Source organism: Capra hircus, chromosome 7 (genome assembly GCF_001704415.2).
Source record: "Capra hircus breed San Clemente chromosome 7, ASM170441v1, whole genome shotgun sequence".
Classification (NCBI taxonomy): Eukaryota; Metazoa; Chordata; class Mammalia; order Artiodactyla; family Bovidae; genus Capra; species Capra hircus.
In genome coordinates, this window is record NC_030814.1 from 92,468,549 (window position 1) to 92,483,162 (window position 14,614).

Sequence of the window (14,614 nt, forward strand, 5' to 3'; positions counted from 1 at the left end):
ATTCTTTACCACTGAGCCACTAGGGAAGCGCTAAAATAGAATATTACTCAGCCTTCAGAAGGAAGGAGATTCTAACACCTGCTACAACATGGATGAACCTTGAGGACAAGATGCCCAGTGAAATAAACCAGACAGAAAAGGGCAAATAATTACATGATTCCAGTTCTAGGAGGTCCCAGAGGAGTCAAATCTGGAGACAGGAAGTAGATGGTGGGCCCAGAGGCTGGGGTAGGGGATGGGGAGTTGAGTGTTTAATGGGGACAGAGTTTCAGTTTGGGAAGATGAGAAAGTCCTCGAGATGGATGGTGGGGATGGTTGCGTGATGATATAATGTACTTAATGTCATAGAACTGAACACTTAAAATTGGTTAAAAGGGTAAATTTTATGTAACGTGTATTGTACCACAATAGAAAAATATTTAATTTTCATGTTGTTTTAAGCCCCTTGTTTTTGATAACTTTTTACAGCAGCCTAAGGAAAAGGACACACTTGTGTAATTAGAAAAACATACAGGACAAATTAGGAGGGCTCTTGAATGTGGACTTGCCCCTGCACCCACTTTACAGATGTGGAAACTGAGGCTCATGGAGTCATTTCCTGGTCTCCGTGAATGATGGTTGACAACCCATGTGTCTTCCCTGTGAGTAGTTAGAGGTGCTCCCACATCCACCCACCCCCTTTCAGTAAAAACCACAATGAAAGAGCTTAGAAAATGTATTCCTTTGTTCTTTTCTTTCGAAATAACACACACAGGCAGGGCACAGGCAGGGAGGTGGGGCGCAGTGTAGGTGGAGGAGGTGGAAGCATTAGGGGAGTGGGTCCTCCCATCCCCCAAACATCCCAGTTCCTCTTTCACAGTCCTTGAATGGGGTTCCCCAAGGACTTGGAAGGAATGGAGAGAGGGGTTCCCCAATGATACTAAGCTCAGCATCCAAATATAAAGTGCAGAATGTACAGGGTGGGGGGCTGGGATAAGTAGGGGGGATGGGTTGTCAACTCCTCTCTGGTAGAAAAATAGACCTGGAGTGAATTTGGGGGCTTAGGGGGTTGGGGTTTGTTTTGCATCCTTGGTTTCCAACTCTGAAGCCTGGGGAGGGGCTGGCAGTGCTGGGGTGTGTGTGCGTGTGGGGTCCCCTTCATGTGTTCCCAGCTTCAGACTGCCTGCTTGCCGGCCCTAAGAGAGTGGGAGCCAGGCTCTGGGGATTGTGATCAGCCTATAGGTGGGAAGAGGGTGTGAGACCAACAGAGTGCTGGAGGAGCATTTGAGCACGCCCTTCCCCCCACCCCGGCCCTGCCCCAGGCCTAGGGGCATGTCCATGCTAGGGAGCTGGGGGTCCAGCGTCTCTGCAGGGCCTGGGAGGGATGTCTCCTCCCCTTGCCAGGGTCAGCTGTGTCAGGACTGTGGGCACATCCTGTAGGTTTTCAAGCTGGGAGCCTGGGACCTGGGCTTCCTGCAGGCTCCATAGACTATGGGGTTTGTGCCATGGGGGAAGGTCTCTGGTATGTGTCTGGAACAGGGGTGTGTGGAATCCAGGGTGCTGACTGGCCTAGTGGGAGCTAGCTGGGGGCTCTGAGTTTTCAAGGTCCAGTGCCTGGGAGGGTTCAGGTTAGAGATCAGGGGTTAAGGGGTTGGCACCCAGTGCCTAGAGGTGGCAGGGTCTGCCTCTTATGGGTGAAGTTTCAATGTCCAGTGCCTGCAATGCAGAGATCTGGGGTCCTACAGTTGTAGTCGCCTGGAACCGCTCCTCTGCCATCGGGTTCTCGAGAACGTGATTTGAGGAGTGAGGATCTGACAGATGAGGGCTTGGGAATCTGGAGTCCATGGTTGGGGGTGTTGAGGGAATGATGCTTGAAATGTGGGGATTGGGGAGCTGAAGCAGCAGGATCTGGGACCCTGTGTTGAGGTAAAGGGATTCAGGAATCCAGTGATTAGAGGGAGAGGATTCAGGATCCAGTGGATGGGGTCCCAGGATCTAAGCCTCGCATTGTCAGGATACCGTGGCTGAGGTTTCTTGAGATCCAGAGTCCAGTGGTTGAGCTTGGAGATCCAGGACTCAAAGCAGAGGATCTAGGATCCGCCAGTTTAGGGCTGGGGATCTAGGATCCAGCACTGCCTGAGGACACTGGATCCGGTGCCTGAGGCAGCTGGTGGAGGGGGCGGTTAGCTACTGGGTAGGTGCTGCTGTGGTTGGGGTGTTGGGATCCATTAGCTGGCTTGTGGGGGATCCAGTGGTTAAGACATGGAGGTCCAGCACTCAGTACGGGGGTGAGGGGACAGGGAAACGTGGGATCCAGTGGCTGCAGTATGGGGATCTGTGGTTTGAATGGTAGGGTGGGGGGAGGACCTGGGATCCGCTGGCTGTCTTGTCGGTCTCCAGTGGCCCAGGTGTGGGGGGACATCATGCTCGGTGAGGGGTCTGGGGGTGTGGGGGTGGGTTCCGGGCCCCTCACCTGGACGTGACCCCCAGGGCCTGCTTCATGTTCTCGTAGACCACATAGGAGATGCTCACAGCAGGGATGACCTTCATGGAGTTGGGGGCAATGCCCCGGTAGAGGCCCCGCACGCCCTCCTGGGATAAGATGTGACGGAGGAGACCCAGCATGGAGAGCTGGGGGGCTCCCTCAGTGGAGGCTGGGGAGGGGCGGGGAGTCAGGTAAGGCCAGAGGTCCCCCTCTCACTTCCCCCTCTTTCCCCACCACCCCCACCAGGGCTGGGCCAGGTGGTCATTGCAGCAAGAGGGACTAACAGTGGAACCTATGACTCCAAGCTGGGGCTTCTACTGGCCTTGGACTTGGCTGCTCAACTTTTCACCCCAATCTGGAGGGCCCCATTTGGGGATGATGAGAAGCAGAGCAGGTATGTGTGGAGGGGGAGGTGGGAGAGGACACAGAAGTGTCCTCTTCCTGGAGCTCCATCCCTTCCTTCTCTCAGCTAAACTCTGACTCATCCTTCCATGTTCCATCCCAAACCAGCTCTTCAGGGGAGCCCTCCTTGGTGCCCCAAGTCTGAGTCTGGCTTTTTTCCCCTCCCCTTCATTCAACCCTAAATCCATACTTAATTTTGGGATGATTTATTCAGCACCTTCCTCTCCAGCCTGGAAGCCCTTTGAGGGTTGGGAGACTATATATGTGTTACGCGCAGATAACCCCTGGCAAAAATCCCAACACACAAATGCTAAAATCCCCGTAGAAATTCTCAAAAAAAATAAATAAATAAATAAATAAAATAAAAAAAATTGAGGGATAGTAGGGGGGGAGAAAAAAGAAAAATAACCTCAAAAGCCAATCCAGAGAAACACAATAGAACAACTGTAGCCTGTAGCCTGGCCCTGTTGCTCCCTGGCCTGGCTATAACCCAGCCTTGCAAATGAGAACTCAAAGAACCAGCCCAGAAAGCTTGCCTCCCAACTGAGATCGCTAGGATGCTCACCCAGTACTGACTGTGTCTGTTCTCCTGCTTAGGATAAAGGGCTCCCATTCCAGTGTCACAAAAGGGTAAACTGAGGCCCAGAGAAAAGTCAGGGCTTGAGTCATGGCCAATCCAAATTCCAGGAGGATCCCAGCCTGGGACTCTGCCTTCTCAGGAGGAAGAGCTGGGGGATGGGGAGATGGGCCCGAGTTGTGAGACCTTCCCTGTCTCCTTGTCCCACCCAGGCCTCACCTTGGGCCTGCATGCGGGTCCGGACCAGGGCCAGTGGGTAGCTGGCTATCTGGCCGCACGTGCTGGAGATGGTGCCACAGGCCAGGAGGACGAGGATGCCCGGGTCAGCTGAGTCATGGCTATACTGCTGGAGCCACTGGTTCTTCAGGGTCTGGGAGGGGTGGAGAAGGAAGGAGGGTGGGTTGGAGCTAGGTGACACCAGGACCCTGCTGGCTGGCTTCTGTATCCTGTGATAGTTGGTCTTAGCCAAGCAGGCTTTTGCTTAGACCTCACCTAAAGGGGACTTCCCTGGTGGTCTGGTCGTTAAGATTGAGCACTTCTAATGTAGGGGGCCTGGATTCCATCCCTAGTCGGGGAACTAAGATCCCACATGCCTGCTGCACCATGGGGCCAGAAAACAACAAAAAAACCTCACCTAGACTTTTTCTGGGCTTCCCTGATGACTCAGATGGTAAAGGATTTGCCTGCAATATTGGAGACTTGAGTTTGATCCCTGGGTGGGGAAGATTCCGGGGAGAAGGAAATGGCTACCCATTCCAGTACTCTTGCCTGGAAAATCCCATGGACAGAGGAGCCTGGTGGGCTACAGTCCATGGGATTGCCAAGAGTCAGATGCAACTGTGCGCACTCACACAGACCCTCTCTGGTATGTGGAATAATGGCCCCCCTATTGTTCCTGCCCTAATCCCTGGAATCTGTGAATAGGATACCTTCCTTGGCAAAAGGGACTTTGCAAATAGGATTAAGTTAAAGATCCGGAGGTGGGAGATTATGCTAGAGCTTTCAAGTGGGCCTGATGTCATCACATGTTGCCTTCTAAAAGTCAGAGAAGGAGATGTGATGACAGAAACAGACACGAGAGAGACATGAGGTGGGGGAAGAGGCTATGTTGCTGACCTTAAAGATGGAGAAGGGGGCCACGAGCCAATGAACGTGGGCCATCAGAAACTGGAAAATCTAAGGAAACGGATTCTCTCCTAAGAGCCTCCTAAAGGAAAGAAGCCTTGCCGACACCTTGATTTTAGCCCAATTAGACCTATTTTAATGGAGAAGTCAATGGCACCCCACTCCAGTACTCTTGCCTGGAAAATCCCATGGACAGAGAAGCCTGGTGGGCTGCAGTCCGTGGGGTCGCTAAGAGTCGGACACGACTGAGCGACTTCACTTTCACTTTCATGCATTGGAGAAGGAAATGGCAACCCACTCCAGTGTTCTTGCCTAGAGAATCCCAGGGACGGGGGAGCCTGGTGGGCTGCCGTCTCTGGGGTCGCACAGAGTTGGACACGACTTAAGTGACTTAGCAGCAGCAGCAGACCTATTTTATGGGTTTCTCTGGTGGCTCAGTAAAGAATCCCCCTGCCAATCAGGAAACGTGGGTTTGATCCCTGGGTCGGGAAGGCCCCCTGGAAAAGGAAATGGCAATCCACTCCAGTATTCTTGCCTGGAAAATTCCATGGACAGAGAACCTGGCAGGCTACAGTCCGTAGAGTTGCAAAGAGTCAGACATGACTGATACGACTAAATAACAATTACTATCCCCATTTCACTGATGAGAAACTGAGGCCCAAGGGAAGTTACTTGCCCAAAGCCACAAGATAAAGGTGACAGCATTCAGAGTCACCCCCAAGTCCAGAGCTATGCTCTCGGTCAATCCCTTCCGAAGCCTTCTGTGAGGTCTCGGAAAAAAAAAAAAAAGTCCAGGATCTTTTTTCTGACCTTGGGACTGGAAAGGCTCATAGGTTGCATTTCCTGAGTCAATCTTAATCCATTGCTAATGGCTTCCCAGAACTGTGCTGAGAGAGACTCAAGTGTGGTAATGGATTGGTGATGTCTGGTCTGGGTGTGGAAGGGGCAAATTAGAAGTGTTTACTATACTGACTTTGGGGCTAGAGCTGCATTAGCCAACTAGGTGTTCAATGAGTTTTTAAGAACAGTCATGTTAAAAAGAGGTTTTGATATTTGGATAAGTATGGCCAACACTGCACTTAAAAAAGAGTAAATCATGTTTCTGCAGGACTTCTCAGAGTCTTTAAGAGACTAATTAAGATCTTGAAATGTCAAGAGGGCTTCTCAAACTACTTAGACCTCTGAAATCCCTTTTAGGGTGAAGAATGAATGAAATAAGGTTGTGTCTTATTTCTGCTCAGGAGTCTTAATGGCTTCCTATCACCTTTGGGAGAAACCCAAACTCGTGATCTTTGAGTCCTTGCTATGTCAGCTCCGTCGGCCACTTAGGACTTCCACTCTTCAACAGCAAAACAACCAACCAATCTAATCAAAAAATGGGCAGAAGACCTAAAAAGACATTTCTCCAAAGAAGACATTTAGATGGCCCATGAGAATGTGAAAAGATGCTCAATGTTGCTAATTACTGGAGAAATGTAAATCAAAACTACCATGAGGTATCACCTCACACTGGTCAGACTGGCCATCATTAAAGAGTCTACAAATAGTAAATGCTGGAGAGGGTGTCGAGAAAAGGGAACCCTCCTACACTTTTGGAGGGAATATAAATTGGTACAGCTACTGTGGAATACAGTATGGAGGTTCCTTAAAAAATAGAGCTGCCATTTGATCCAGCAATCCCACTCCTGGGCATATATCTGGACAAAACTATAATTTGAAAAGATACATGTACCACTATTCACAATAGTTGAGACAGGGCAACAACTTAAATGTCCACTGACCATATAAGTACTTACTTAAATAAGTACCATATAAGATGGTACAATGGACTAATAGTCAGCCATAAAAAAGGATGAAATAATGCCATTTCCAGCAACATGGATGGAACTAGAGATGATCCTACTAACTGAAGTAAGTCAGACAGGGAAAGACAAATACCATATGATATCACTTGTATGTGGAATCTAAAATACTATACAAATGAACTTATCTACGAAACAGAAACAAGACTCCAGATGCAGAAAAAAAACTCATGGTTACCAAAAGGGAAAAGTGAAGGGGGAGGGATAATTTTGGAGTTTGGGATTAGCAGATACAAACTGTGTGTGTCAGTAGCTCAGTCGTTTCTGACTTTTTGCGACCCCATGGACTGTAGCCCACCAGGCTCCTCTGTCTGTGGAATTCTCCACAAGAGAATTCCGGAGCGAGTTGCCATTTCCTTCTCCAAGGGATCTTCCTGATCCAGGGATCGGACACAGGTCTCCTGCACTGCAGGCAGATTCTTTACCATCTGAGTTACGGGGAAGTCCCATAGATACAAACTACAGTATATAAAATAAACAACAAGGTTCTACTGTATAGCACAGGGAACTACATTCTACATATTGTAATAAGCTGTAATAGAAAAAAAAGAGACTTTCACTTCTTCAAGAGACCAAATTCATTCCTGTGTCTGGCCCTTGGCATTGGCTGTGCCCTCTGCTTTGTTCACACTCTCCTTTGATATATATTCAGCACATCACTCCATCACCAGCTCTCAGAGGCATTCCCAGCAATGCCCCACTCCTGCCCACAGCTACTTTTGATTACACATTCTCTTTGTTGTCTTCTGAGAACTTTTCACGATCTGAAACTATTTATTTGCTGGTTTACTGCCTTCTTTGTTCACTGGAGGGGCATCCCAGGAGGACAAGAATTACGTTGTACTCTTTGAACGCATGCATTGGAAGGACTGATGCTGAAGCTCCCATACTTTGGCCACCTGATGCAAAGAGCTGATTCACTGGAAAAGACCCTGATGCTGGGAAAGATGGAGGGCAAGAGGAGAAGGGGGTGACAGAGGATGAGATGGTTGGATGGTATCACTGACTCAATGGACGTGAGTTTGAGCAAACTCAGGGAGATAGTGAAGGACAGGGAAGCCTGGTGTGCTGCAGTCCATGGGGTCACAGAGAGTCGATTCGGCAACTGAACAACCTTGGATGCAGCAGCCAGCACAGTGCCAGGCACTGATGGATGCTTAGGAAACAGTTGCTAAACCAACAAACGAATGAGCGAATGAATGAAGCTTTATCTCATTTGGCTATGTAGACGCTGGGTGCTGGCAGGGCAGGTAGGGTTGGCATGTATGGGGGATCTCAGATCAGGACCAGCTATGTCATTTGTGGGACCCAGTGGGAAGTAAAAATAAGGGAGGTCCCCTGTTCAAAGATTACTGAAAATTTTAAGATGGGACTTTCCTGGTGGTCCAGAGGTTAAGAACCCACCTGCCAGTGCAAAGGACATGAGTTTGATCCCTGGTCCGGGAAGATCCCACATGTCACAGGGCAACTAAGCCCGTGAGCCACAACTACTGATCCTGAGATCTAGAGCCCAAGTGCCATAACCCCTGAAGCCCACGCACCCTAGAGCCTGTGCTCTGCAACAAGAGAAGCCACCGCAGTGAGAAACTTGTGCGCCGCAACTAGACAGTAGCCCTGGCATGCCACAGCTAGAGAAGGCCTGAGTGCAGCAATGAAGACCCAGTGCAGCCAAAAAGAAAGAAAGAAAGAAAAAGAAAACAAATTCAAGATGGCAACAGCAAAGCATTCAGCCAAGCCCAGGGCCCTTTTGAGTTGGCAACTGGACAGGTTGCCCACCCAGGGAGCTGGGCTGGATACAAACATTGGGGCAGGGATGCCTGGGGACTTCTGTGGTAATTGGGAGAACCTGGTGATCCTGCCAGGAGAAGGGAGAAGCAATGGATGAGGCCCCTGGAAGAGAAACGGCAAAAACTCCCAGCTCCTTCCTCTCCTGATAAAGGTCCCAAGATGCTGACCATGGGGTGTGGATTTTATCGTGACGATGGACACCGAAATGGGCAGGCCTTAAAGAAAACATTAGCTTGGAGGTAGAGGCGTGTTTGACCCACATTTTGGGAGGAGATGGGCATCTTTGAAGTTCATCTTTGCCTGCTCCCTTGATTTTCTGAGCTGGAGTGGTCCCCAACTTTCACGTGTCCTGAGACCTGGGAAGACCAAACTACAGATGGAAGGTTCTTGTGGTAGGAAGTGGAAGAGTCGCAAGGGGTGGGGATGCAATGCCTGGAAAGGTTCCCCAGGATCCCATGGCCCATGGTGCTTTGCTTCTCCACCTGTAGCTATGGAGGTCAACTGATTCAGACCCCAGGGGGAGTAGACCCCAGAGAAGGCAGTGCCACAGACCTCATAGACGGCCAGGTCGATGCCCGCATAGGGGATGATACCCAGAACGTTGGGCAGGTAGCCACGGTAGAAGGCACGGGGCCCTTCTCTCTCCAGGATCTGCCACGCACAGTCCAGCAGCCCCTTGTACTGGCCCGTCCGGCGAAGGGTCAGCCGTGTCTTCAGCACCTGGGGAGAACCTGATTATCCCTGGAAAAGCTGCCTTTGGAATCACAACATCCAGGAATGAAGACAGCTGGGTGGAGACACCCTGAGAATAACTGAATTAAAAGAATCACTTGCTCTAGAATCTATCTTCTGCCTCCAAACTCTATACCGACAAACTGTTAAGGTTGCATGTGGCACCCACTGCTAACCGTCTCCCAATATCTTGTTATCTTCACCCTTAGCAATAGAATCTGTTATTTTCAGCAAGCACACAGCCTCTAGAAATAAAGACTACATTTCTCAGCTTCCCTAGGTGTGTGGCCATGTGACTGAGTCCTAGCCGATGAAGGTGAAGAAGGATGCAAGGCTGTCAGAAAGCATCCTTAAGGTCAGGGAGCTGTGCCTTCCTTTGTTTTTCCTTCTTGGCTGGAATGTGGATGTTGTAACTGGAGCACAAGCAGCCATTTTGGTCCATAAGGAGGGTGCCACATGCTGAGGTGGTAGAACAAGATAGAGTCTTGTTCTCCAACATTCTGAAGCCACTATACCATCCCTGGACTGCTCACCTCTGGACTTCATTTATGTGATTTAGGTTTTCTATCACTCACAATCCTAACTGATGCCTGGTACAACCTGAAACTTGAAATGATTTCTCCAAAAACGGTTTCACTTGGAAATGATTCCCTTGGGGACAAGCATCCTGGAAACCAGGATCCTTAGAAGAGGCATATCCATCAATGGCTGGCCCCCACAACTGTTATCTAAACAGTTAAACCAACACTGATCAAACCAGCCAATCCTGGAGGAAATCAACCCTGATTATTCATTGCAAGGACTGATGCTGAAGCTCCAGTACTTTGGCCACCTGATGTGAAGAATTGACTCACTGGAAAAGACCCTGATGCTGGGAATGACTGAGGGCAGGAGGAGAAGGGGTCCCTTCTCATCCAGAGCATGAGATGGTTGGATGGCATCATTGACTCAATGGACATGAGTTTGAGCAAACTGGAGATAGTGAAGGACAGGGAAGCCTGGTGTGCTTCAGTGCGCAGGGTCGCAGAGTCAGATATGGCTGAGCTGAGCGACTGAACAACAAACCAACAAACCACTACTGTCCCCAGAAATCACATGTCAAACTGTGATGTCCAGACCAGCTACACAAGAAACAGCACTGCTGTAATGAGTCTGAATCAGGAAGAGACAAAGTGATCACCCAATGCTTAGTGGATCAACGTGAAGTGGATCATCCCACTTCACACCTTGGAGTGAAATGGTGATTGCAGACCTCCCACAGTGCCACGAGGTCTCTGCCAGGGCTGCTCCTCACCTCCATGGGGTAGATGATGGTCTGGGCTGTGGCGCCAGCCAGGGAGCCAGCCACAAAGCGCTCCTGCACATGCAGGGTCTCCTGTTGCCCCCGGATGGCCCGCTTGATCTGAGGAGACACAGAGGTGGCGGGACCTCAGGGCTTAGCCTTCCGTGGCCTTGGACTTCCCCTCTGCTGCCCTGCTGGGGGCGACCCGTAGAGGGGCAGATGCCCACTCCCAGGGACCCGCAGACATTCCCCCACTCCCAGGCCAATCCTGCAGACCCCATGTCTACAGTCCACGCCTCCCCACGCCTGCCCCCACCTGCTCATAGGCCATGAACTTGATTGCCGACTCAGGTGCAATCTTGAGCACATTAATCCCGTTGCCACGCCACAGGGAGCGCACACCCCCCTCTTGGATCATGCTCCAAAGGCCCCCCAGGATGTTCAGCCGGTTGGTCTTGGAGGCGTGGACCTGGGTGGGGGGAGACAGGTGGCTTTGGGGTCCCTTCCAGAGGTCCAGGCCTGGGAAAGGAGTGGGTGGGTCTCTCGGGGGCCTCTCACCTGCATGAAGACCTTGAGGCGGTCCAGAGGGGCTGTGCCTGTCCGGGACACAGCCCCCGCCACTGCGCCCGCCACCAGCTGCTTCCACCACATGCCAGTCAGTTTCTCCTGCTCCGAGAACTCATCTGGGACAGTGAGGCACTCGCCAATATCCAGGACCTGGGGATGCAGAGGCTGGGGGTGTCATGACCCACTGAGGCTGGGGAGAGGTGACTCTGCTCTAAACTGGGGTGTCTCCGCCATGAATTCCAGGATACCCAGAGAGTCCACCAATCCAAGAGATCTCTCTCGGATCCCTACCTGACCTAGCCCTGCAGTCTCCATGAGAGGTAATGTCCTTCCTGGGGACCTCCACCAAATCCCATCAAAGCCTCCTATTCAAGCCTCTGCTCCATAAAGATCCCTCCAGGGCTAATGAAATCCCTAGGCAGGATTCCACCCAAGGGTCTCTCACATAAGGATTCCAGAAGATTCCTCCAGGGCCACACAAGATCCTACCAGGGGCTTCCCATATCAGGAGCCCAGTGGCTCTCTCCTGGGGTCTCTCCCTGATCCCCAGGGGTCTCTCCCACAGAGATCATCTGTCTTCTAGCATCTTCACTTGTGGACTTCTTAACCAAGACCCTCATAGGTCTCCCAGGGTGGGAATCTCTGGATCTCTCAAGAGATTCTCAGCAGATCCCAAGGATGGATCCCCTCCAGATGCCATCAGATCCTATCAGAAGCATCACTCAGGGATTCCCACCCCAGAAATGACAATCCAGAGCACTTCTTCCCTCAATTTCTAATAGATCTCATCAGACCCTCCAAAAACAGTGGCTTCCTAACTTGTCTTTTCAGCAGCAGAATTCTTTATTGGGCAGAACTAGAAACCAGCAGAAGGAGAGCTGCGTGGGTAGAGGGTGGGAGACCAGAGGCTCCGTCTGGTGAGCCCTCTCTTGCCTACCTCCCCAAAGCCCTGCAGTAAGTCTAAAGGGCTCCCATCAGCTCCCATCAGTCCCAGAGCCCCAGATGAAGGAAGCGGAGAGCAGAACCTCACACTCAGGCTGCTCCCAGTGGCTCCTCCCACTAGAGTGCTGATCCAGCTCCTGCCCCTATGCCATGGGGAAGAGAGGTCCCAACCATCAGGCTGGGATCGTCACCCCCACCTCACCGTGGAATGCTTCCAGAAATACAGCACATCTTCCACGTTCTCCAGCGAATGCAACAGGAAGTGGTCACGCCACTCCTGCCAGTCAATGGTCATGGTGCCATCACGGTCCATGCTAGTGGGGGGAGGGGCACAGGTGGGACAGAATCAGTGCCTGGGGCAGGGAGGTGAGTTGAGGGAGGTGAGAGATTCTGGTTGGTTTGGGGAGGAGACAGAGCTCCTTGGCACTGCGAGGCCCCCCCGTTTTACAGAGGGGCACACTGAGGCTACGAGCGGGAAAGCAAATGGCCCAAGATCTCAGCTCCACTCCCTCCCTGGGATTGGGTCCAGGGTTCAGAGGCTCGAGGTGGCTAAGGGGGTCTTGGAGATCTGAGTTACCTGGGATTGTGGACCCAGCCACTCACCTGTGCAGGATTTTCTCTGCCTGTTCCAGCGAAATGGAAATGCCCAGGGCTCGGAAACTCTGTTGGATCTCAGAGACGTCAATCTGACCTGGGGAGGGGGCCCGAGGAGGGGACCTCGAGTCAGAGGACCAGAATAGCTTGGACTGGGGATGTCTAACAAGACCAGGGCACGCAGAAACCCAAGGTGAAGTGTGTGGCAGGGTTGCGGGGAGGGGCCCTTGACCCACTGGGATCAGAGAGGTGGAATTGGTTCATATTGAGAGGGACTTGCATTTGCTGAATGAATGAAGGATTAAGTCCAGGGGTAATTATTGGGGTCCCCATGCCACAGGGAGTTGAGGCCACATTGGACATCCAGAAAATGCGATGGGGGTGGCTCTGTCTCACAGGGAATCCAGGAGCAATGCGGGGAGGGGAATCTTTGCGCCACAAATAATAAGACTTATAAATAATAGGGTCCCACCCTGTTAGGAAAAGGAGGTGGGATAGGCCAGCTGGGCCCAGAACCACCTAGCTGAGGGTGAGGAGAGCTCCCGAAATAGCCTGTGAGTCATCACGGAGAAGCGGCCCTCCCCGCTTCCTCCTGGCACTGCCAGTTCCAACCCCATTGGGGTCTCCAAGGGCCCCACAGCCCCATCCCTGGGCCTTACCATCTTGATTCCGGTCCAGACTGTGGAACAGAAGTAGAAGGCGCTGTTCCCGCTCCTGCAGGTAGAGGATAAACTCCTCCAGGTCAAGGCCGCCATCTGGGTCAGTGCCACCCTCAGGGGTGATGCCCTGGCAGGGAGAAAGGTCAAAGGGAGCTCCTCTAAGCTGCTCCCACAATGTAGGGCATAACAAGCTTATGTCCCAGGAGCCTGGGCCCATCAGTCTGCCATCGGCTCTCCCCTCAACAAGATGCCCAAGGCCATGGTAGGTCTGTGAGGTGGACAGCAGTCGTCCAACTTTCTTGGCGAGCAAAATGAGGCTCGTCAAGGTCAAGTAACTTGCCCAACGTTACAGAGCTGGGAAGTAGATAGGTGGACTTGGGCTCTTGTTTCTGCAAGCCTGTCCTTCCAGCTGTCTCTTCTAAAAACTTGTCTGCATGGCAGTTTCAAGAGCTCTCACTGGAGACAGCACTGGGCAATGTGGTAGCAGGGACACAACCACATTGAGCATCCACTGGGCCTCTGTTTGCCCATCTGTAGAGTGGGAGGGTGATTGGAGGTTTCAGGGTGCTGTGGAGACAGTCCAGTGGTATCTGAGTCTTCAGATGTAGACGGATTGGGGTCAAGTTCCTGCTTGGATAGGAGCATCCCCAGCGGAGGGCAGCCTCAGATAGGATTGGGTCCTTGGCTGGGAAAACTTGGGGCATTGAGCCAAGTCTTAGACAGGACAGGGGAGGGAATGTAAACAGAGAGTCTGGGGCAGCTGCCTGGGAGAGTAGCGGGTGCCCAGAGCCGGGTCGGAGGGAAGGGAGGTCATGTTTCCTGTAGGTGGGTGCAGGCCATGTCTCTGGGTTGTGCAAAGAGTTCAGAGGAGGGTGTGTCCCGGGCAGTGGGCAGTAAAGCGCACGTGGCCCCATTCCCTGGCAGACATCCTCCACCCAGAGGGAGGAGGGGGCTGGGTTTGGCAGCCTGAACTGCAGGCCTGGGGCCTCGGTGGTCCTGTCTTGAGCGATCCCGTCAGGCCCGAACACGGGCGGGCACGGGCAAAGAGACAGGGACGCTCAAGCTAGGCACGGGTCCTGGAGTCCAGCACAGGCTGTCACGGGGCGACTCCTGGCGCTCCATTCAGGGGCTCAGATTACCAGGCGCCAACTGGGCCCAGCGCAGCGCATCAGGAGGGGTATCCCAGCGGGGGTACCTGTTGGGCGCCGCGGTCCGGATCGCCCCCGCCCAGCCGGGCCAGTCCCTGGCGCAACTCGCGGATGTCCACGCGACCATCCTTGTTACTGTCCAGCTCTTCGAAGAGGCGACCCCAGCGCTGACGCCGCTCGGCCTCGCCCGGGCCCCCCCGCATGGCGCCAGCCCGGGGGGGAGGGGAGGCCCGGCAGCGGCGGCCTCAGCGGGGGCTTGACGGCTCCCCCTCCCCCCCCGGGGCCCTGCAGGGCCAGCTCCGCGGCCACTGCCACCGCAGCCTCTGCGCTGCCTGCCGGGCTCCGGCACTTGTAGGAGGCGGTGACTGCTAGCCGTCGCCGCCCGCGCCAGAACTTGCTTCTCCTCCCCCGACCCGCTTTGGGGGGGAGGGGGCTGAGGGCGGAGCTGGCGGGGGGCGGTCAGGGATGTCCC

General features: G+C 52.8%; 1 protein-coding gene across 2 annotated transcripts; it reads right to left on the bottom strand.

The window, feature by feature from the left end:
* SLC25A23 (solute carrier family 25 member 23) lies at positions 700-14,506 on the bottom strand. 2 transcript variants are annotated; one of them, XM_013965239.2, is made up of 10 exons: positions 14,190-14,506; positions 12,995-13,121; positions 12,345-12,432; positions 11,944-12,055; positions 10,791-10,949; positions 10,549-10,701; positions 10,245-10,352; positions 8,771-8,938; positions 3,663-3,813; positions 700-2,633 (listed from the first exon to the last, which is right to left on the bottom strand). In XM_013965239.2, the coding sequence occupies exons 1-10, from the start codon at positions 14,343-14,345 to the stop codon at positions 2,449-2,451; spliced, it is 1,407 nt and encodes a 468-aa protein (XP_013820693.2). In that variant the 5' UTR covers positions 14,346-14,506; the 3' UTR covers positions 700-2,448. The 2 variants fall into 2 exon arrangements, with proteins under 2 accessions (XP_013820693.2, XP_017906426.1); XM_018050937.1 differs by lacking the exons at positions 700-2,633; positions 3,663-3,813 and adding an exon at positions 8,077-8,574.

What these genes read in the sequence shown, in the direction of transcription:
- SLC25A23 (XM_013965239.2), bottom strand. Translation starts at nt 14,345, where the DNA reads ATGCGGGGGGGCCCGGGCGAGGCCGAGCGGCGTCAGCGCTGGGGTCGC. An exon ending in GCAGAGAAAATCCTGCACAG is followed by an intron (nt 12,056 to 12,344) that starts GTGAGTGGCTGG and finishes TCCCCCCACTAG; the next exon opens with CATGGACCGTGATGGCACCA. An exon ending in ATTTCTGGAAGCATTCCACG is followed by an intron (nt 10,950 to 11,943) that starts GTGAGGTGGGGG and finishes CTGCATCCCCAG; the next exon opens with GTCCTGGATATTGGCGAGTG.